General features: G+C 39.6%; 1 protein-coding gene across 2 annotated transcripts in view; it reads left to right on the top strand.

Annotated features, from left to right (window-relative positions):
* The window catches only part of Aig1 (androgen induced 1), a 244,053-nt gene that overhangs the window by 56,694 nt on the left and 163,358 nt on the right, over positions 1–24,001 (top strand). For both annotated transcript variants that reach the window (XM_047557714.1, XM_047557715.1), the window contains exon 2: positions 5,239–5,394. In XM_047557714.1, the coding sequence (XP_047413670.1) occupies positions 5,239–5,394 (156 nt within the window). The remainder of the gene's footprint in view (positions 1–5,238; positions 5,395–24,001) is intronic.

Raw genomic sequence — 24,001 nt, 5'->3', positions numbered from 1 at the left:
TACAAGCGACTGAAGACCAACTCCCCTGGCTGTGGAATTGCCACAGGATGTTCAGAAGTCTTAGTCAAGGAAGACCCTGAAAAGAAACGCAGAGGAAATCCTTGCAGACTTCACCCACCTGATACCATCCTGGGTCACTGTCTTGTGGTGCTGAATGACCTGTGGCATTCACTGTTGATCTCGATGACAGGGAGTGTATTAGGTTCTCTTAGAAGGTTGGATATCTGTGGAAGGGAGGGGAGTCCCTTGAAGGGTACGTTTTGGCACTGCTGGTTACGGCTCTTCTGTTCTTTCCATGTGCCTTCTTACCCCTCCAGTCAGATTTGCTCTTCGTTGCACAGAGATGCTGCTTAGGTTGGTTTCCAACAAGAACTTCATTGAAAGTTTTTATGAACCAAAAACAAAGTAACTTTTTTTGTTCTAGAAAGACCTCATGATGTGTGACTATAGGTGAGATACAGGAAGGGCTGACCTCAGACCGTTTCTCCAAACGTGTTAGTCACCTTTCTGCATAGGAAAATTCTCCTTCTCCTCTTTTGTTCTCACCCTCCCTCACACATTTTGTATTATATGTGTTGTATGTATAGATAGGTAGATAATGGAGATAGGTAGATAATCTACATATAGGCTACCTATCTCACCTTTAGATTACACATACATTTATTAAATGTCACAAAACACTTAATGTTCTCTAATGAGAAGAGTCCAGGTAGCTTTTTTCATTACTTCTTTATCACTTCTCCTTTAATTAATGCTCTTATCTTCGTATGGAGACTCCTCCGGGCCTTTCTTGATGACACCGATAAATCTCCCTGCCTCCTTCCCATCTGTTCTCTCCCCAGTGTTCCTTCATTCCACCATCCTTGTCACTTCACTCTTCCCTGCTACCCCTGAGTCCCACCTTCTTGTTTCTTCTTGTTTCCAGTATCTAAAATTAACCTGAAACTAAGCATCATCTTCAAGGTAGTCAGCAGGGCATTCTTTAATCTTATGGAAAGCACAGCACAAAGTGTGGTGCACCGTGCACAGCAGTTACCAGAAATTCTGTGGTCAAGACAGTTGCACTCTGACCTTTAAAAATCATATAAATAATAATTCCATTTCTTACTTCATGCGCTGCTTTCCCTACTTGTGTCTTGTCTGAGTTAGGCAGAAATGTACAAATTAGCACCTAATTAAAGTAATGACATAACTTGATAGATAGACTCTGGTTTTGGTACAAATATATTTAATTGAGTGTATTGAAGATGATATCATATAATGAAATAAAACTGATTCTGAACAAATTGTATCATGTACCTTCAGGAATGAATGGTAGGAATCTAATAGACTTGTCTATTAGTGCAAACAGAATTGTAAGCCTTTAGTGCATCCAAGAGGAGAAAGGAAAATAATATTAATTGATCAAAACCAATCATGTAGAAAGATTAAAAATATGAGTGGAATTGGGGTACATTTTTATATACTCGTAAAACTGTATATGACTCAGTAAATAAGTTATAATTTCATGACAGAAAGATTGGGGAGATGGAGAAAAGATACTGAAGGAATTGGACAGTAGAGAACCTTCTAGAGGAACAAACACTGAGCGATTCAAAAATATCCTGGGAATTTGTTTTTCATTCTGATCAATCCCTATTTATGTTTCTTGGAGAGATATGATACATTTGACCACTTCATTTCTACATGGGGTGTAAAATAATAAGAGCAACCAGCCTGCTAAGAACTCAAAGCCAGATGGTGTATATGTGTGTCATGCTGAGTTGATGGTTTGGAAATGCCAGCCCTGCAGAATGGTTGGAGCCAAATAATACTTCAAGGTAATCCTGCTTAAGGCCCACTTGTGCATCTCTGTCCAATGTATGCATTTTATCCAGTTAGTTTAGTGAATTTTAAGTTGCAGTGAACAGGATGATATACACACAAGTAATAGAAAAACATAGATAACAGTTCTCTAATGAGATTTGTTAACTGTCAGCTCAAATCAAACACTAATAAAAATGGCAGAAATCTACAGTGTTTTACAATATTGGCAAACTGATTCTAAAGCAAATAACCAAAAGTCAGTCCATTCTCCAGGGAATAGTAGGCTATTTCATAATTTTCAAAGATTTTATTTTGATAATGTGAGTTAAAGACAAAGACTTCTTGTTTTTCGGCTGTGCTGGGAATCAAACCCAGGGCCTCTCACAGGCTGGGTAAGCACTCTACTCCTGAGCTCTGTCCTCAGCCTGACAGAAAGAACAAAAACAAAACCTCCAAATTTCCTCTGTCTCCTAATGTTCAGAAACTAGACGGTAGTTTTACAGCTTCTGCATTTCCTGACCTCCACCTTCTCAAATCTGTAGCAGTGAGGTGGGCGCCTACTGTAGTCGCAGGCAGGGAAACTAGCAGGGAGGCCAGAGAGCGAGAGGCAGCCACCAGGGGATAGCATGGAGGTACTGCTGTGTCAGATGGCGCTTTGAATAAGAAGACGATGAGGCAGCCATAGGAAAGTGTAGACTCCTTTCGTATGTGCTATTAACTGTGCAAATTTGGCAAAAATGTTGTTTAGCCTGTTATGCGTATATTTGTAGAAATTCTTTTTTTCTGCTCTGCTAAAATAGGAAATCGTTCCCCCTTTTTCATTTTCAAGTTCCCTCCCATTTCAATTCTTTTTTAAAAAGTCTTCATAAAAGTATCTGCATCCCAAGAATCAGTGAATCCTTCATTTCTCTAAAAAAGTTTTATTAAGTAATTTAGTTTCAGGTTAAACTTGTTTCTTTTTCCTCTCTTTTGAAAGTCTGTTATTTAGGTGTAAACAGAATTAAGATCCTCATATCTTCTTGATGACTTGACCTTTTTTTTCAGTATAAAATGTACCCCCATTTTTGGTAATACAGTTCAAATATCCCTTATTCAAAATACTTGGGATCAGAGGTGTTTGGGGCTTAGGATTTTTGTTCTGATTTGGGAACATTTGCACATACATAGTAGAATGATATCCTGGGGAATATCCAAGTCCAAACACAAAATTCATATATGCTTTACATTCATATTATACACATAGCCTGAAGATAATTTATACAATATGTTTAATAACTGGTACACAAAACGTAGTTTATATTGCAGCCAAAGGGGCCTGGAGGATTGTTTTTCCCCTTGGGTATGTGGAATGAACTGTATTGTGCACCTGTATTTTGACTGACATATCGCAAGGTTAAGATAAAATTTTCTGTTTGTGGCATCCTGTTGGCACTCAAAATGTTTTGCATTTTGGAGCATTTTAGATTATTGATGTTCAACCTGTATAACTAACAGTCACAAAATCAGCATCTAAAAAAGATGATTTATATATTTAGAACAGAGATCCCGTTGTTTACACTGGAAAGGCAAGTCTGGTACTAGGTGCTATATCCTGGAGTTTTTAAGTGAAAAGTAGTAGCAAATTCACTTGTGTTTGGAAAGTATTGCAATAATTATAACTAGAACTGTTTTTCTTGAACATATCCACCACCAACTTTCCCTGTTTCCCAGGATGCATAAAGCAAATCATCGTTTTCCAAATATTTCTCTTTATCAGTACCAAGCCAAGGTTCTCTTTCCTCTGCCTATAGACAAAAGCCCTGGAGAATTTTTACATACAGTAGTTTCTTTGCCCCTTGAGCTCACCAAATCCTGCTGTGATCAACCAGTCTTTAAATCTAGGGGAAACTGAGTTGCAAGGAAAGGAATGAAGAGACTAGCCAACTATTTTCTAAAAGTACGGATGCCACATTTTTAACCTTTATTTTTAAGTAATTTCGAGTTATTTTACACTAATGAAATTGAGTAATAGAAAAAAACTTGAGTATGTCCATAATCAACTTAAAGAAATAAAATGTTCTCAATATAGTCGAGGCTCTTGTGTCCTCCCAATGTCATCTTCCCTCAAGAGGCACCTGAATTCAGTGTTACTAATCTCCATATTTTACTAATCTTCATATTTTAATTCATATACCTGCATCCTCATATTTATATTTATATTTTCTGAAATTTATTTTGATCATGCCATTCTTTTCTTCTTTTCTTTTTTTAGTTTGGTTGTGAAAATTAAAAATTGGTATGTAATTAGAATTTCATTGTATGAATTCAGTACACTATCTTTATCCAACTTTTTTGAAGCAATGACTGCAGAAATGAATTGTCAGTAGGTGTAATTAGTTCATATGTGTGCACGCTAGGGAGTGCCTCCATTGTTAAGTTGCTAGGCACATATGCACCATTAAGTGACTAGATTTTGCTAACTGTTCTTCAAAGTGGTTGTCCAGACTTCCATTCCCACTATAAGCTTTCTGGTTGCTCTACATCTTTATAACACTCGGTATTGCCAGAATCATATTGCAAATCATTACACTGGTGAGAAATGCTGTCTCATTGTAGTCTTCATTGGCATTTCTGTGGCTATTTGTCACACAGGGCACCTTAATGTTTACTGGCCAGAATGGCATGGGGATTATAATTCCCTGGCCTGGGCACCCCAATGTCTCACACTCGAGTAGAGCTGACTGAGAGATTCAAATGGCTTAAGTCTTACAAATGACATAGAGAAATATCCTAAGTATGAAAATATTCCCTGAGTCATTTAAGTTATTTCTGATTATCAAAACATGATGGCTGCCAGTGCCTCTTCCTGTGTCATTCTCAGTTGTGACATCCTCAGCTTCTCCTACTCTGGTTCTGGCTGTAGAAAAAACAGTAATAAACCTTAAGTCACTGATGCTCAAGATGAAGCTAAGTCATAAAGGAAAACAGTGCATCACTCTGGCTAAAATGGACTGACAACAGCAGGATTCGGGGAGCTCCAGAAAGCCTATATTAACAACATGGGGGTTCCTGTGCTGAGAGAAGGGATGGAACTCAGATGCTCTTTAGGACCTTTTATTTTGGCCCTTTACGCTGGTCCTAAGTGAGGAACCATCCACAAAACTTTCACAGACTTTTCACTGCCCATGTGGAAAAAAACATTTTTAAAGTATGTTATGTTTTCTAAAGAGGTGATGAGTAAAATTGTTTTACATATCATTTCTAGTAGAAGTATCCAGAAAATCCCCCCAACCTACCATTGGTGCTAAGTACATAAGACTTTGACCCTGGGGAGCACACATGTTATCCTGTCTATAGTCTGAATTATCATTTGCCTCACTCGCTATGTTACAGTATGTCGCCTGTCTCCATTCACAGCTCTGGATCATCAATACTTTTATCCCTACTCTACAGGTTATCCAGGCCGTCTTCTTCGGGATCTGTGTGCTGACTGATCTTTCTAGTCTTCTGACAAGAGGAAGTGGGAACCAAGAGCAAGAGAGGCAGCTCAAGAAACTCATCTCTCTGCGGGACTGGATGCTGGCTGTGTTGGCCTTTCCTGTCGGAGTTGTGAGTATGACATAGAATGCATTTAGCTGCGGAAACAAACTTGGGTCTCATTTCAGATTTTTAAGAAGGGGGAAAAGAAAAGGCAGATTAGAGGAAGTTGATTTCCTCCTTCCTTCCCTGCTCTTCTTCCTTGGTGCTGGGATTGAAGTTAGAGCTTGGTGCGTGCTAAGCACACATATAACACTGAGCTGCCCCTCCAGCCCTGAGTTTTAGATTTAGATTTAGATTCGTTCACTAAGCTGCCAGGACCACAGACTGACGGGCTTGACCAACAGAAGCTTATTTTCTTTCTTCTGGAGTCTGGAAGTCCAAGATCAAGAGGTTGGTTTCTTGGAGGCCTCTCTCTTTGGCTTCTAGATTATCACCATCTCATGGTGTCTTACATCCCTTCCCCTATGTGCTGGTCTGTACCCTAATTTCCCTTTTTTATAAGGAGACCACTCACATTGGGTCAGGTTGCCCCTCCTGGCCTCATTTAACCTCAGTTACCTTTTCAAAGTCCCTGTCTCCAAGTGTTACCACATCCTGAGGTTCTGGGGGTTAAGACTTCAACCTAAGACATTTTGAGGGACACAGTTTAACCCGTAATAGTTTCTTAAACATCCCAAAGCTTGAAAGGTATGGTACTTTGATCAAATACTTTAGGGTTTTTGGGGGGTATGCTTTTTTGTTTGTTTATTTGTTTTGCTTTTTAGTTGTAGAGAGAAATCAGCATTAGTTCACTCTTGTTAACGTAACTCATCAACTGTGTGTGTGTGTTGCACTTGTGCTGAGGTGTCCCTTCCATTAGTTAACATCACTTAAGTAAATACTACTTAATGTTTGGATCCATTCTCCATAACTCGACTTCCTTCATAAGTGTGTTAATTTTCCTACATCTGCACATAAACCTTGTTTCTTTAAATGCTCCACAAGACTCTAGATTTGAACTCATGTAGAGCCAGGAGAAGAATGAGAATCCTTATATATCGCAAATTGTGAGGACAATGAGAGTTTTTTACCCAGTTCAAATTCAGACCTCTGGCTCGCCATCTTTCTCCTGGGAGAAGCAGAAGCCCTACTGACCGTGGGCAGCAGGAGCACCAAGTCCAAGGCTCGGTGGCGGAGCAGTCGGGAAGACCTGCCCAGATCCTTCCCATGGCTCCTCCTCTCGGCTGCCAGAGGCCCCCACATGGGTGGCTGCAGTTCTTTTTCTGTGTGCTGAGTTGCCTTTTCTTGAGTGAGGTCGCCCTTAGCTCTTGAGAACTGCGCAAGGGCAAGGGGAACTTCACAGCCAGTCACTGCCCTTCTCGCTCGCCAGGCTTGTCTTCTGGAGGCGACCGAGCGGGCACTCAGATCTAAGCCGTCTCGCCGATCTCTCAGGTTCGGTCCTTTACATAACAGGTCTAAATGCTTTGTGAATTATTTATTATTCCTTCTTTGCACTTGCCTTATACAATTCAGATACCTTCTACCAGAATAGCCACATAGAAGGAAATTTTCACTAGCATAAAGTGTAAAGATGTATGCCTTCTGCATAAAAGAATTATCTAGACATCCAAGTCTGTGTGTGTCAATATAATTTGTTTATCTGTGTTTCTTTTTTTTTTCTTTTTAAATCCCAACCCTTCCTTGAATTCCATTGCCTCTGGAAGACTTCACTGGGTAGAAACAATACAATAGTAATACAATAAAAATAGGAGCACCGTATGGATATGTTTTCTCTTAGCTCCAAGACTCCTGTTAACTGATGTCAAAGTGTTTCCACAGGAACATTCTGACTTTTGGAGTAAATTTTGGCCTGTCCGCAAAGGCTCATTGCATATGTTCTTTGGATGGTTGTGACATTCTCTAGGGGGAAGTTTTCTGCACCTTTTTGTGCTGAAGACTTGAGGTGTTTGTCAACTTTGAGTGTCCTTCCTTAATTGTGGGCGTGTTTCATGGTGTGTAAGTTTGTAAGCCTTTTTATTTGCTTCTTTGTTTTACTACATCTGATGTTTTCCTCCGTGATTCACCATTTTTGTTGCTTTGTCCATATTTTGGAAGAAGGTAGAGGAGTAACACTACTCTTCATCTCCTGCCCTTGTTAACCAGAAGTCACAGCATCAAATTTTCAGCACAGTGTTCACCTTTCCTGGTGACAAGTTCCCTAGCACAGGACCAGCCTTGGCCTCTCACTCAATACCTCCATCCGGTGCCACCTGACACACAGGAGGTAATCAGTGTTCTGTGGTCACAGAAGAAAGTGAAGCGTTAGTGATGAATCACAGATAAGCAACTTGGCTGATTTCTTTCACTCATTTTTTTTCCTTGGCCACTGATATTTTATAGTCACTATTTCCCTTTTTCATAATCTTTCTTATTAGCATAGCAAGTTACATTTCCCTTTATAGTCACTAGCCTGTTGTTTTTTTGTGAACTTCCTTAAGTTTCTCTTTCACTTTTCTTTGTACTCCTCCTTCCTTCTTTCTTTACTCCCTCCTCCCTCTCTTCCCCAATTAAGAACCATCTTGGTCAATGTTCTCTGGAAATCTTATGTTTTCCACTGTTTCTACCTTATTCTGTCATTTGACTTTGTATCTGTTTACCCAGTTTTTACCAGATTTCTAACTCTAATGTGCAAAAATTCATCTTGAGGTAATACCCCAAAATCTTGATAAATGGCTTCTTCCAAGACCCATTAGTTTTATTGTGAAGTCATGCAGTTGCTCAGAAGGGTCTAGAATACCACTGTAGTTTTATTCTTTGTTTTTTGTGTGTGGTATGGGGGATCACACCCAGGGTCTCACACGTTAGGCAAGTGTTCACTTGCCTAACATGTAACCACTAAGCTACACCCCCAACCCTTTTAAAGATTGTATTTTCTTATAGGGTCTCAGTAAGTTGTCATTGCACTCGGCCTTGCATTAGAGTTTAAATTCTATTTTCTATGTTTCTTAAGGAAATGGAAACCATACAGTCCTCATCACGAGTAAAAACAACTTTTAGATAATTCTAGAAGAGTTTGGCACATATAAAACCTTCACCAACTCTACAAGATATGATTAGAATACCAGAAATGGTTACTTAACGGATAACTTTAAGACTAAACTCAGATAAGAAAGACAAATTCCAGAAACATTCAGGCACATACTGGCTTGCTCTGAGACTGTACACTTATCCCAGGCCCAAACCTTCAGGGTCCCCTCACTTGCACTCAGAGAAGGATATCTGCACCTTCACAGGGCCGGGGACAGGGCAGCAACTGGGCTAGAGCAACCCAAGGTGATACCAAGACACAGATGTACTGGCGAGGTGGTGAGATTTGATTGTGTGCATTTTTCAAGCAGAGTAACAAATGAATCTAGTGCCTAGACTTGAATTTATGGAAAATCTACAATTGTTCTTCATTAAGAGGGCTGCACTGGATAGCCATTGGGGATACATTTAGGGTTGGGGAGAGGGGAACTTTCATACTCATCTTATTCTTTGTTTGTTTGTTTGTTTTTTGGTTGAAAGTGTAAGCTTACTCTCTTGAACTACAGGGGTATCTTGCCAGCACAAAAGTCAACAAACACACAGGAGACAAAAGACATTCTTGGTTTGATTGCTTCTAATAAACTTCAGTGCTTCCAGACCACATAATGTCATAGAATTATTTGTAATGGTTCTTTAAAAGGGTGACAGGGTTCAGAAATAAACTGCACATGGTAAGAAGAGCCTCCCGTGGGTTATCCCTGTGAAATGAGTTGCACGACTTTGGGAGTGGTGGTGATTTCCGGCCATTAGCATTACTAATCAAGGCCAGCTTTGCATTTGTGGGAATCGACACAAATCAAGATGATACATGCTATGTTCACTCAAGCAACGCTGCCTAATTCCTTCAAGGTCACAGTGAAACAAACCTTTACTCCAATTATCTTTGATTGGAATGTTTCATTATTTTTATATATCCTTGAGGTAAGAGAGAGCTTGAAGTAGATGCATTAGGTCCATGGGTCACCAAATCATATTTAGTGCTCCAAGCTCACATAAAGCAATTACTGTCAACTCTCAATTAACCTTGTTCCTGGAGGATGCATTAGTGCAGAAATTACAAATCCTGCCTGTCTTGCTGCCTTGGTTGCAGCTGAGAAGTGTATGTGCACGTGTGTGCATGTGAGGGGGAGGGAGAGGGAGAGGGAAAGAGAGAGAGAGGGAGAGAGAGAGAGAATGAGAGAGGAGAGAGAGCACCAGGAAAAACTTGGACCAAAAAGGCCATCATGCCTGCACCATGAAGCAGAGCTAACACTGCTTCCCCAGGAGCAAACTAACGAGAAGCGTGAGGTAGAGAGAGCCTGTTACAGCAAGGAGCCCTTGGCATGGTCAACCAGTCACCTTGCAGCCAGGGCAGCAGAGCAGGGAAGCCCTCGGGACCCAAGGGTTTCAAAGCCCAGACTCCATACCTTCCACGTTAGGTGGCTGGAGCTAGGACCTGTGCTCCCCTGGTGCTCTGAAGGTGCTTAGATGTTTTGCTCTATGGAATTCTGTTTGCATCACCCAAAGTGATAAAAGACGTTTACTTCAACTGTTGTTATGAATCATTTGCACACATGGTAAGCATTCTTAATGCTACGAATTCCCACGTATTCCTATGGGTGTTATAACTGTGTCCATCAGATACTGGGCACAAATGCTGTTTCCATCCTTCTGCGCTTGTGAGCCAGGTCGGCTAGGCATCTCCCTTCAGGGCTGGGAGCCTCAGGAAAAGTGAAACGCCTTGCAAGTGACTCCTCGTGACTTTGCTCCATGAAGGTTCATATTTAGCAAGGAAGAAAGTTCTTGTTTTATTACTATCACTTAATTTGGGCACATGCCTATAATACCAGTTACTCAGGAGCCTAAGGCAGGAGGATCACTGGTTCGAGGTTAGCTGGGCAATTTAACAAGACCCTGTCTCAAAATAAAAATAAAAAAGGATTAGGGAAGTAGCTCAGTGACTGCCCCTGGGTTCAGCCCCTAGTACTGGGAGGAGAGAGGGGAGGAAATAAAGGGAGGAACTATTGCAACAAAATAAAATAAATCTCTGAGGCAAACTCCATGATAAAGTATATCGCAACTATTTTCAAAATTAATTTCCCACTGGGTGTGGTGGTGCACGCCTATAAACCCAGCAACTCGGGAGGCTGAGGCAGAAGGATCATGGGTTTATAAGCCAGCCTCAGCAATTTAGTGAAGCCCTAAGAACTTGGTGAGACCCTGTCTCTAAATGAAATATAAAAATGGCTGGGGATGTTGCTCAGTGGTTAAGTGTCTCTGAGTTCAATCCCTGGTACCAAAAGAAAAAAAAAATAATTCTCCGCAGACTTCATTTATTGATATACTACCTAAGTTTAAGCTACATGAAGAAAACTTTTGAGATGTATAAAAGTTTAGATTATCGTATCCCTACAATTCAAAACATATTTTCATTACACATTTATTAAATGTAAAAGTTTAACTTAAATAGAAAACTAGCATATCAACTAATTACTAGTATTAATATCTGTTAATGTAACACACAAAGGAAGGGAATTTAATTCTATTTGTGATTGCAAATAAAGACAAATGTTTTGCTTTTGTTTTGATATCTAGGGGGAAATATTTTAAAAATACATTATTTACTTCCTACTACCAATACAAGAGTTAACTTAATAATATACTTAATATCTGCTAATCTCTCTTTATTAAATTTTCACACAGATACCTAAAATCAAACCCATTTCTGTTTTCTTTAAACTTTAGCTAATGTTTTAAGTTTCTTTAAATGCCCCTTTTCTTTTCACCTCTGAAATTAAAAATACAATACCGGCTAGGTCATATTTTTCTGGCAAAACCAATTCATGTCTGATTCAGTCAATCATATGCTCTCCCCCAGTATAGCAATGAGGATATGAGTTAAGTTGCCCAAAAGGGAAGGTTCATAGATGTCAGTTTGTTCAAGATCAGTAAACAAAATAAGCCACATTTCCCCATTTCCAGGAGAAAGGCTCAGAACACTGTAATTACATAACCGAGGTAAGTATAGGTTGTGTGTTTCATTTCCTGCTGATCCATGCATCAGGGGCCATGTCTAAATATTAATTCAATATTAGTTGAGTATAATCTGTTCCACTCTAGCTTGAGCAATAAGAATTTTTAGTATCTCATAAAACAGTGGGACTGTAGATGGGTAGTTTCAGGGTGGTATTGTATATTATTTAAGAATTGGGCATTTTCTGTTTTAAACTCTTCCATCTTTATAAAGTTACCCTTTTGACTGTTGGATTGGTTTTTGATTTTCAAGAGGATAGATAAAGCACCAAGGATCACATCCTTCACATCCATGTTCAAGGCATGAAGAGAAATAAAATCCTTTTAGGGAGCTCCCACCCCTAAAGTGTTTGTCTCTTCCTCAGGCAAATGCCTCATTCCAGAAACTGTAATTGCAGACTTCCCCTTAGGTCTTGATGGCCAGAACCATCACATGGGTAGAACCAACATCATGGGAGGCCAGAAAAGCAGGTGGAAGCAGGAGACGTGAGGTTGCCATGAGAGCGTAAACTAACACTTTATCCTCAGGGCTGGGCATACCGCTGCCAAACAAAATCAGGAATTTTAAAAACCATTATAAGTAACACATTTTGAGAATTACAATGGAATATAAAGTAAGTAAAAGCTAGTCGAATTTTAGGTAATTCATTTTCTATTCATGTTGATATGAAAAATGCTGATCAGTCTAATCATGGACATTTTCTGTTGTAGAGAATAGAGGCCTATTTTTCCATTCATTCTCTTCCAATACCTTGTTCACTGCATTTTTGCCAGTATCATCATAAACTATTTAAGAGAAAATCAGATCTCTTATGCACTTGACTAAATGGTGGCCTTTGTTTTAGACCACTAACTTAGAAACACACAGAAGCGGGTTCAATGAGTAAAATTCTCTTTCTCTTTCCATCTCCCTAGAAATTATAGAAAATTATTATACTCCTATATATCATTTCACAGAGTTCCCACTCTGGCTAGGCGAAAAGATGACAGAATATCTCAGAATATGAAGATATATTTTTCTGTAGTTATATTCAAATGTATTTGAAAGTTGATCCCAATATAAGTTAGAAGTAATCTTCAGTAATGTTAATAATGTGTGTATGTTATTAAACAAATATGATCCTTGTCCTACACCAGAGTCTTGTGTATGTCCTTGTGTTGGGGACCAAAAACAAGATGTGATTTTACTTCTCATCTACTTATCTCTCTCCTTACCTCATCCCTTTCTTTCATCCCTTTCTATTCCTCCAGCCCAATTATTGGTTCCAACCTAGAAGAAACAAATTGTTCCTGAAATTACAACAGTCCCCATGGGTGTTTTGAGGTAACTCTTTATCTACTTTGGCTGGGTCAGAGTGCTGTGTTACATCGGCTGGATATAAAACATTTTCTCCCCAAAGGAAGGAGCTACACAAGATTTATTAACTGTTGTTGAATCCATGCTATTACCATGTTAATAATTTGCTTATTTACCTCAAATAACCAGTCTTCATAGGACTTTAATTCACCCTGACTGTGTTAGAAACTCAGGTGGGAAGATGAGATGGGAGATGGTGAGGAGAGAGTGTAACCACAGTTCATATGTAACTAAACCAGCTCGCTGTCTCCTAAACTCCTCTGAAGAGCCATTTTTTGCAGTTCCCTCTAGAGGATGTCTGTTTATTCTGTAGGCTGGATCTGTGCTTGATCCACACATAGGCACATATCTGTTCAAGGAGTTTGGGCTATGCTGGTGAAGTTTGGAGCAACCTGAGGACAGTGAAGAGATCTTTATCACAGAAAGAAGCAGAAGCATCCCCTCAGTTCTAATCTGCTTTGTGCTTTTCTGAGTTCTCTAATACCTTGTCCATCATTCACTGGAGGAGATGGGAGAAGGATGTAAAAATCCAAAATCCTGAATTGGTGATGTGCCCAAGTTAAAAAGTATGACTAGAGAGAATGTATCACCTCACCACTTGATCTTAGGAGGTTCCCCCTCTCCCCTGTGTTTGCCCTAAAAATCGACTACAAAACAAGATTTCTTTTCATAAGCACAGATAACTAAACAGAAGCCTCCATGCACGCATGGCCAGAGGATAATGTGAGCATGCAGGTGCCCAGGGGCTGCCCTTAAACAAAATTTGCATTGAGGCACCAAAGTCAGTCCCAGATTTATTGGTCCAGTTACTCATGTCTAAATATTCAGGAACCCCTAACTGCAGTCCCCTCCCCCACACCCCATTACCTAGAGTTCTAAAGAAGACGCCATGCACCCAGAGGCTTTGCTGTTCCCTCCCCTTAGGCTCCAGCCTCTGAATGAGTAGTTCCACTTGTATTTCCTGAGACTTCCCGCCACCTCCCTTCCCATAGTGTCAAAACCCACAAACAACTCAAGAGCCCCAAAACCCAAGAAACAAGAGCTAACTTCTAGTACGTGTGTGCTGTGGGCCAGGCAATGTGCTAAGGGTTTTCCTCAAATGATTTATTTGGTCCTCAAAGCCCCATTAGATAGGAGTTTCCATTACAGGTACAAGTAGGACAGGATTCCATTTCACAGCTTGCCTGCCTGAGGTGGTGCAGCTAGTACCTGATGCTAGTAAATCAAGCGGGATTTGAACCCAAACACAGACTAATGGAGTGCTTTACTCTTGGGAACTATTCCAGACTTTCTGACAAACCAAGCCTAACTTTGCTTTTCATCCTGTACTTCATAGACGTTTGAGCTATGTGAATACAGCCTGAGCTGAACAAAATTTCTAATTTTGGAGAATGTATAAAAAAAGAAAAAGAATTGGGCAGAATGTGAAACAAAAATCAGTGCTTTATCTGTTTCCTTGATGTTTAACAGAAGACCAAGTTCATATGTGCCTTTCGTTGCTTCTCTTTGATAACTTTTTTCACACTGTGGAGTCCAGTGCTTGATAGTTTTACAGGCCAGTTTGAAAAGTACAGGTTTTGATAAGAAAAGAAAATATTTCCTACTTTGTTTCTTTATTTTAACAATTTCACAAGCTATTACATATTTAACCATTATGCTTGTTTTTAATATATGAAAATAAGGTTTTATCAGTGGAATCAGCTACATTTAAAAGAAAAAGGTTGCTAAATGCATCCAGTGTAATCTGTAAATTGTCTCTGGGCTTCCAAGAAGGCATGGTTTGTAGCTACACAATTGCAAAAGAATGTGTTTGTTAAGAAATGATCCAGGACATTCCACATGAGCAGGAATATCCTAACAAATGAATTATGCCTAGTCAGTAAAATATTTTACTAAGAATTCCTGAAAGTCATTTTGTTCTCCTTTATCAAGAGTGAGTTTTCAGTCAAATCTGCTTTTCTTTCTAAATTTGTATTTCATACCTCCACCCCTTTTCAACAAGGACTTCAGGTGGCGCAAGTCAAGTCAGTTAATCAGAAAATACCAGAGCATCTTGGGCCTTGGTGTTATTCAGCAAGGCCTCCTACAAATAATCTTGCCTGTTTGGGTATTTTTTATATAATAATGTAAGTAAAACAGAGCAACTTTCTTAACCTTTTTGTCTGGAAAGGGGAGGAAAATCAGGAAGATGCAGAAACCTCTGATAGACCTAGCAAATTCAGTTAACATAGATTGAGTACTTGTCACTATATTAACCATTACCACATGATTTCACTGACTCCAGAAGGGGATCTTACATAAACAAGAGTCCTTGGCTGACAGGAAGTCACTTGCCCCCACAGATTGTGGTGCTAAGAAGAGGACTGGAGTCCTTTGCAGGGAGTGGTGCTACCGTCCTAGCCATGACAGCCAGTTCTTGCTCTGCTTCTGACCTGTCTAGAGAAGATGCCTGCCATATTGGACCTGGTCAGGAATGTCTGATGACCAGCATTGGTACTTGAAGAGTCTCAAGCAAAAGGGTAGGAAGAGAGGAGAAAGAAGGAAAAGCTTTAGGGGAAAAATCATCACCCACATTAAGTTGGTTTTCTTTGGGATCCCTGGCTTCTTTCACAGATCAGCATCAAAGCAGATGATCTCTCTCCCCAGCCTGGCACCTTCCTGAACTGCTGATCCTCAGAGTAGCCAGTTGGGTGAAACCTCCTGTCTCTCAATTGACAAGAAGTGTTCTTCTGTCACAAAAAAGCCCATAATTGGTCAGCAATTGTAAAGAGGCCCTAAGTAATCAGATAGTCAAGAGTTCAGGTGCACCAAGTATCAAGAGGGGAAAAAATTTCAAAGTGCTTCCAGGCAGACAGACTGCTGACACTTGGGCTGCATGTATGCATCTTTGAGCCATTTTGGTCCCAAAGATGACCATTTGCTTGCCGACACCTTCCGCTTCAGGTATACAGCATACATCATCTTAGGGAAGATTTAAAGGCAAAAACAAAAGTCCACACAAATTCCCACAGTAAAATTTATTACTTGTATAGTAAGAAAAGCCCACAAAACATTAGAAAAGCCCTCAGACAACTACCCATGTTTGGAAAATAAACACAATTTATATTTGCAAATGCATTTGTAGTTAGGGTTCATGTTCTAAATTAAAGGGCAAATCCCTTAGAAAAAAGAAGCAATATCTTGTTGCATGATACAACACAAATATATCAGTGTCTCCATAGTTTTTCTTGTTACTAACTATGTACACAACTTAGCACTGTACACTCTTGTACATGGCATGGCGGATTTTCCTAGTTTGTATATAATGTGAAAGTAACAATACAAAACCTTAGCCTTCCTCCTTCTGTCCTACCTCCATAGCAGTTCACAGGTAACGGGGGATTCATCTGGGAATGTTCTGGTATGCTGGGACAAGGACTCAACACTTGGTTTTGTCAGTCTTTGAAAATTCTTAGGGAACTCATACAAATTAAATGATTACATTCTAAAATTTAGAAGGATAAGCCATTTATGATGAGAAAAAATATCTGGGCAGACTAAATTCTGTGAAGCTCACCCAGCAGGCAAAATAACTTTGAAAAAGCCAAAAGGATGCCAGGAGATTTTTGGGTGAATTTGAAATCAAGGAAGGGAGTGGTAATTTAATGATTTAAGGACAGGTGATCAAATTACTAGTGTTGGATGTATGCTTTTGCATTATAGGATTGACTTGCTAGGTAGACCAGAATGCTTTCTTCAGTGACTAAAGGACCCTCATCTATATAAGGTTAGAGATGCAGTCTTGCCCTTCAGTACCTAAAACCTACTCACCATTATGACCCCATTTCTCCTGTTAACATGCCTTTCTTGGGAAGACTGTAATTTGTTTGAGTAGGCTTCACCATCCCCAGATTAATCCCCCATTACCTTTGAACTGCTACGGGGATGGTCTTCACTACTGTAAAAGTAGTCTTCTGATCAGTGGTGTTCTGTCATTCTGATACTATACCTGAGTCACTGAATGTGGGCACTCATCGACACAGTCTCTAACATAGTATGCTTCTGCAAAAGGATAATCTAATTAACTTTCATTAGATTATATTAAATTAGATTTTTCTTAATTTTATTCTCAGATGGTAACTTTAAATTCTAGTTGTGGTTAGATGGATCTCTCTTATTATGTACTTAGAGCTACACTGTGGATATTCATGTTAGTGTAATTGTATCTGTAACTAGACCATATTACTCTTTTATTTTTTAAAAAAGCACAATACAGAGAGAGCAGGAGTTTGATTAGTACGTGATTTTATGACAGATACAAGGTCCATGTGGTTTTTTTAAAAACATAAACACATCAGTGCTAATTGATTAATAAAAATAGTTTATGGGTTATCTGTTTGATTATTTTATTTATTGCTACTTGACAAACAGTAAAAGAAGCCTTGCTTTATTTATTTTGGTGTGGAATTCAATTTAAAATGGACCTAACTTTGAACTCATAAAAGCAGGGTCAGTTATTAGACCCATAATACCAAGATGATTACTTCATGGGGAGATCTCCCTTATGAGAGGATGAAGATTTCAGATAGAGTCAAAAGAACACCAGCTTTGGGGACACACAGACCCAGGTTCTAATTCTGGACCCTGAACTTCCTACTGAAAATTTAATTACTGTCAAAACCTTGGTGTTGAAATGTGAGGCAAGAGCTCAGTTAAGTCTAAATCACTTGGGTTATTTTGAAGGTCAATGAAAGTGGCACATGACAAGTAGTCAAAGAAGGTCAGTTTACTTCTGTTGGCCTAAAAAATGGCCTCATGTCACAGAGAATATTATGTTAGATGACAGTATCCGTGGGTATAGCCTGATATGAAATTCCAAGGATATGGTAACACGTAGAAGGAGTTTGAGTCGTTCACAAAGACAGTGGTATAATTGAAGTCAGGAGAGAAGACTTGGTTTTGGAAAAAGGTTTTGAGAGAAATAATAAACTAATAGTATTTTACAGCATAAATTAGAAACAGATCTGCTCTACACTCTCTTTCTCACCAGCACTTTCTAATTTAGATTTTCTGGGTGGTGAATATTTTGTTGTTTTCTTTCCTTCTCCTCCTCCTTTCTTCTTTTTCTTTTCTTTTTTTGTACTGGAGATTAAATCCAGGGGTTCTCTACCACTGAGCTACATCCCTAACTCTTATTTATTTATTTATTTATTTTATTTTGATACAGGGTCTTCTAAGTTGCCCAGGCTGACCTTGAACTTAACAATCTTCCTGCCTCAGCCTCCCAAGTAGCTGGGATCACAGACATGTGCCACTGTGCCTGGCAATATGTATATATATTTTCTAATGAAAGTCAGTAATGGACTTAAACATGAGGGTCCAGATTTACAAAGAAGACTAAAAATTAAATTAAAAAAAAAAAAACCTCTTATGATTTTTTTTCCAAAGATCTTACCAGTCTTTAGAATTTTCAGCAAGGAAATTTGTTATCTGTGCTACTCTTGATAGATACTGGGCTTGTTTTGAGTTTTATGCCTGTTATAGGCAACCCTGCCCTGAACATTTTTGTACATGGATCCTATTTCACCTTTGCAAGAGATTGTTTAGGGTGACGCTTCCCAAACAGCGGGCTGTGTGATGGAATGCCACTGTACCTGGGTGTGTGGGTGACCTCGGTCTGTGAGACTCCAGCCAGCCTTATCCTCTAGTGAAGGCTTGGGTTTCTTACTTACTAGAATTGTTATCATGAATGATTGCCAAATTTATCTGTATTTGTGGAGATGATCACATTTTTTCTCCTTTTTTCTATTGATGTAGTATGTTACGTATGTTTTTCTAATATCAAAGCAATTTTGCATCCTTGGGATAAAATTGACTTGTTCCTGATATAGTGCATTTTATAAACATTGATGGATTTATGTCATTAAGATTTTGCTTAGGATTTTTGTATATATTCACAAATGATCGTTTCCTTTCTTATCACTATTCCTTTCTATTATTACATTGTTGTCTTACCAGCCTCATAAAGTACCATGGGACATAGTCCCTTCTTTTTATCCTCTGGAAAAGCTGGGTGAAGGATTGGTAGAAACCACTAGCGTGTCTGGTATACACGCTGTGGGAAGATTTTTAACCTCTAATTTGATCTCATAATTATGAGGTTATTTGGATTTTGTATTTCTTCTTGAAATTAACGATTAGTGTTTTCTGAATAAAAAGTTCTACTTAATCAGATTTTAAATTATGACAAACTTGTTCATAAGTATTTTTTAATGTTTTTGCTCTCATGGTATCTGTAGGAATTTCCTCCTTCCCAATATTGCTTATTTGTATTTTCTGTCTCTTTTTTTCCGTTGCCATCCTTGCCAGAATTAATCTATAATCTTCAAAAAATTCTAATTTCTGGGCTTTTTTTTTCATCAATCCTGTCTTCTGTGCTTGTTTCTGTTTCTTTATTAGTGGCTATTCTTCAAAAGATGTATTAATCACTTATTAATTTTGTTTTGGTTTTCTACTATAAGCATGAAAGCCTTTAAATTTCCTTAATTAACACATTAATGATATCTCACAATACTTGTATTTTCCATATTTATTTCTAAATATTTTATGGAGTCCATTAGGATTTCACATTCCACCCATGTATTTCAAAGCAAGAATGTTTTTAGATTTCCAAATGTAAAGAATTTGTTTGAAATGGGAAGGTAACTCAGGGCATTTTCCATCATGAAACTAAATGATAAGTCCTTAACTCCTTTCCACTCCTTGTCTAAAGTCAAGAATAGGTTGACCCCAGCCTCTTACTGCAAATGTTCCTTGTATCAACGTCTCAATTACGGAAGTCATCTTAACTTAGTTCTTTTCAGGAAACAGTTGTGTCACATATATCAGGGTTAACCTAAATCATTGCAGAGTTAAAGAAAACTCTTTCCTTTGTATTTATTGAAACCAAGACACTACCCTGTGTCTTTCTGGAGTGTCTGATTGCCTCTTCTTTCTGTCTGTGCAGTTGGTCGTAATCTTTGTGGCTTTCCATCTGAGTCACAACTACTTCTGATTCCTTCTTTGTAGCAATGGTACCTTCGTGTTTCTCAGCCCCGATGTCTGTAGCTTGATGGATGACCATAAAGTGGACAGTCATTTCCTCCCTTGGGCTTCATCTTCTCCACAGTCTCCCCTTTCACAGCACACACCACCTTACTAACCAGGATGCTTTCTAGGCTGTGCAGTAAACCTTCAAACATCTGTCTTCACCAAAGAAGACTGCTACCCTAGAAGGTAGCCTCAGGCAATCTCCTACTGGTGAGAAAGAAAACATCCAAACCAACATTGCTGTGTTTCAGTCAGTGGGGAACCAGCCCGATACCTGAGATGCGAAGAGATGGAACTAGAGGAACATGGCATGATCGGTGAGGTTTCAGCCCATAGGCCCAAGGATGACACAGGAAGTAACTCTGGGGACTCCATCCACGAATCCAGACATCTAGTCATAGGCACCTGTCTTAGTCTGTTTTGTGGTGACAGAACAAAATATCTGAGTCTGGGAACTTAATAAATACGTTATTTAGCGCACAGCTCTGGAAGCTCAGTAAGATGGCACCAGCATTTGATTGACTTCTGGAGAGGGCCTCATGGCAGCTCACTTGATCACTGAAAAAGTGGAAAGGGAAAGCAGATGTGTGTGGAAGAGCTCATGTGTGAGAAAGACTAAGGGGAAGTGCCTGCTTGCTGTATAACAACCCGCCCTCATGGCAACGAACCCAGGTCTGCAAGAGCTAGGACTCATTCCTGTGGGAAGAGCATGAATCCCTCTTAAAGGCTCCAACACCTCTCAGCATTGTTTCATTGGGGACTATGAGTTTTGGTGGGAACAGACCAGACTCAAGCCACCACTGCACCTGTCCACACAACTGACCTTCTGGGGCAGTCAACGTATAGATCCAAAGTGCAAGGCAAATTCAAACATTAAGACCAACAAATATTCTAAGTCTGTTGTTTCTCTTTCCTGTGGATGTGACTTTTCTAGAGGGAAGATATGCTTGGTCAGATCTTACTGACAAGCTTGAGATTCCCCAAATATACTTATTTCTAGCAAAGACAAGAATAGATTCTTCCAACTTGTCTTGCATTCCATGCTGCTGTCTGTGGCCTCCTATGTTTGATCCAGAAGAGCAGATTACAGGTTTTCACCATACATCATCGTTTTTCTTTTCCTTTTTTTTTTCTAGAATGATTAATCAAAATGATTAGCTACATTGGCTCACTAAAAATTGTTAGCATTGCCACCTAATGCAGACTTTTCTAGGGGCCCCCAAATTAACTGTGAAATAGTCTCTGGCATTTAATTTGTTCACTCACACAATTATTAATCCACTCAAAAGTATCTAGTACTTAGTATATGCAAAAAATATTTAAAGAGGCTAAAAGCTTTGACCCTGTCGACACACAATCTGGCCTCACTTTCCAGCTTGATCATGTTAACTTTCTGACACTGGAAAAGTAATTTAAATTCTCTAAAGCTTAGTTTCTTTATCTATAATACCAGAAAAATAAAAAAAGTCATTATTATTGAGGTACTACTTCAAGGTAGTTGAGATTCTCAGGGAAGATCTTCCTCATGAAGTCTCTGGCCCACACACTTTAGAGACTAAGCCAGGTTTAATAAATCACTGAGAAAGACTACATTTATATGACTAAATTGCACAGATGGAAGACAAATCAACTATTGCCAGAGGTTAGGGCTGGGGGGAGCTTGGGATGCACAAGGGCAGATAGGGAGTTTCTTTGTGGTAATGTCATGCCTCTGTGTATTCCTCAGGGCCATGGTTACCCAAAGGTATGTGATCAGATCTCACTGTGCAGCGGCTCCCCCCCCCCCGCCCCCGCTCAAAGTGAGTGCATTTAAAAAGCAGTAAAATCAGAACATGGCCTGTAGTTTAGTTAATAGTATTGTATCAGTGTTCATTTTATGGTTTTGAAAATGGACCATGGCTATGTAAGGTGGTACCACGTTACACGGAAAGCTGGATGAAGGATACATAGGAACAGTCTCTACTGTTTTTCAGCTTCTGGGGAGTAGACTGCCTCAAAATGGAGTTAAAAATAAAAATAGGAAGCACCAACAAGAAGTGGTGATGGAACAGAAAGGAGATAGGTGGGTCTTTGCAAGCATGTAACTTATCTTCCATTGGAAAGAAAAATTAGTAATTAATTATGCAGTCAGTTGTTTCATTGTAATTATGCTCCGTGTTAGGAAGGAAAAGTCTAATAATGTGCTACTTGAGCATGTGCAAAGAAAAGGGGTCGACGGGGGGCCCCCAGGGGAGGTCTCTTAGAGGGTATGGCATTAAGCTCTCACCTATACAAAGAGAGCAGGTGTGTTGGGGGGGCAGCACATGTGGAGTCTGGAGGGTAGAGGGAGCCTCGTGACTTGGAGGAGCTCTCAGTTCCTTCTGACAAGAACATTGTGGGGAGAGGGAATCAACTGCACAATGAAAGTAACAGTAAATGGGACTTAGATTTTGAAAAACAAATTTTAAGGCATTGCTAGCTGCAGTTATAATCATCAAATAAATGGCTACTTGGAAGTATGTGATGAGTTTGAGAAGTTACACAGAGTCTGAGGAAGGAATTAGAAAGGGACTAGGAAGGGAATTTGGGGCCAGATTACAAAGGGATTTTGATTTTATCCTGCAAACAAAGAGCAGCCATTGGAAGTTTTTAGCTGAAAAGTTCTTCAAACTTAATTTTAAAGCCAGGATAAATCATAGGGCTAAAAGAAAACTGAAGCCAGTGAGCTTTGCCAAGGGGCTGCTGCAGTAGTCCAGGGTAGGGACAGTATACCTCGGAATAGGAGTAGAGGAAGTGGACGCAGGGCACAGGGAATTGCAGAGGAGCCATTGTGAAAGGCGGCTCAACAGGCAGCAGGGACCTCAGAACTCTCCTGGTAATTTATTCCTCTGAGGAACTCATAAAGGTGCATTAAAGCATGCACTTAACACACCCTTTGTAGCATTATTAGAAATTTTAAAGATCAGAAAGAATGCACACACCATGAGTGAGTGAGTGCACAATCATATAGTGGGGTTCCATGGAGCACCTAAGAAAAATTGTGTACCTCTATAAATATGTTAAAGTCAAAGTAATTGCAGAAGAATGGGTGTAGTATGACCTAATTTCATACAACAATGTGTGGAACACATTTTACATGCATAGAAAAAGATCTTGAAAGATATAACCCTCCTTTTTGACAGTGATTATCTGTGCAGGCTGAAATTGTAAATTATTTTTTATTTTTGGATTTCTTTTACAAGGAATTTTTATCCTTCATGGTTATTTATTGCAAATGTTTTCATGCTTAAAAACATCTGTTGCACTTCTATATGAATGGCATTGTCTTAGACTGGGATCCCTGTGAACAGGCTCTGAGATGGTTATTAGTCTGTTTTTTGTTACTATAAACTGAGGCAAGCTCCTTTATAAAGAAAAAAAGGTTTATTTTGGCTCATGATTCGGGAGGTATAAGCTCCAGGGACTTCATCTGGCAGTGGCCTACTCGCTGTCAGTCACAAGGCAGCACCGAGTGTCACATGGCAAGAGACAGGGAGTGCATGTCTACGTGTGTCTGTGCGTTCCTCTTATAAAGACACCAGAACTTAATCATGGGGGCTCCACCCTAGTGACCTTATCTAAACCTAACCACTGCCCAGAGGTACCACCTCTAAACACCATAATTGGATGAAGGTCCCACCTTTTAAATTCTATTAACATAAGATTTATGGATAAAACTCATGTGTGAATTTGGATGATGAGAGAGACAACCATACTCAAACCAGAGCAGATGTAGAACCATGCACCAGGAACTGAACCTGTTAGAAACTAAGCAAGACATCACTGGGCAAAGGGGGAGGCTGACCCACAGTGCAGAGCTGGGAGGCCCCTCAGAGTTGTCCCCAATTGAGGCAACAGGGCTGGGTCTTTGTATCCTTGCATCAGCCAGTCCTTGCATTTGGAGGCGGGAACCTATCTACCCTGGAGGCGGGAACATGACCTTGGATGAAGCAGTTCTCTAAGCCGAGGGCAACTCCCAGTGAGGCTTGTAGCAGAACTGCCAGCAACTTATATTCCTCATGGGGAGGGATGGGTGTATCAGTCCCAGAAGGAGGTTCAGAGAGGCACTGCAGCATCCATTAAAGGAATCTGGCATTGATATGAAATTTATTTTTAACTTTGCAGACCTTGCTGAATTATCACATTTCGCTTCAT

This window comes from Sciurus carolinensis, chromosome 7 (assembly GCF_902686445.1).
Source record: "Sciurus carolinensis chromosome 7, mSciCar1.2, whole genome shotgun sequence".
In the NCBI taxonomy this organism is placed as follows: Eukaryota; Metazoa; Chordata; class Mammalia; order Rodentia; family Sciuridae; genus Sciurus; species Sciurus carolinensis.
The sequence above is the reverse complement of the archived record's forward strand: the minus strand, read 5'-3'. Positions and strand labels throughout refer to the sequence as shown.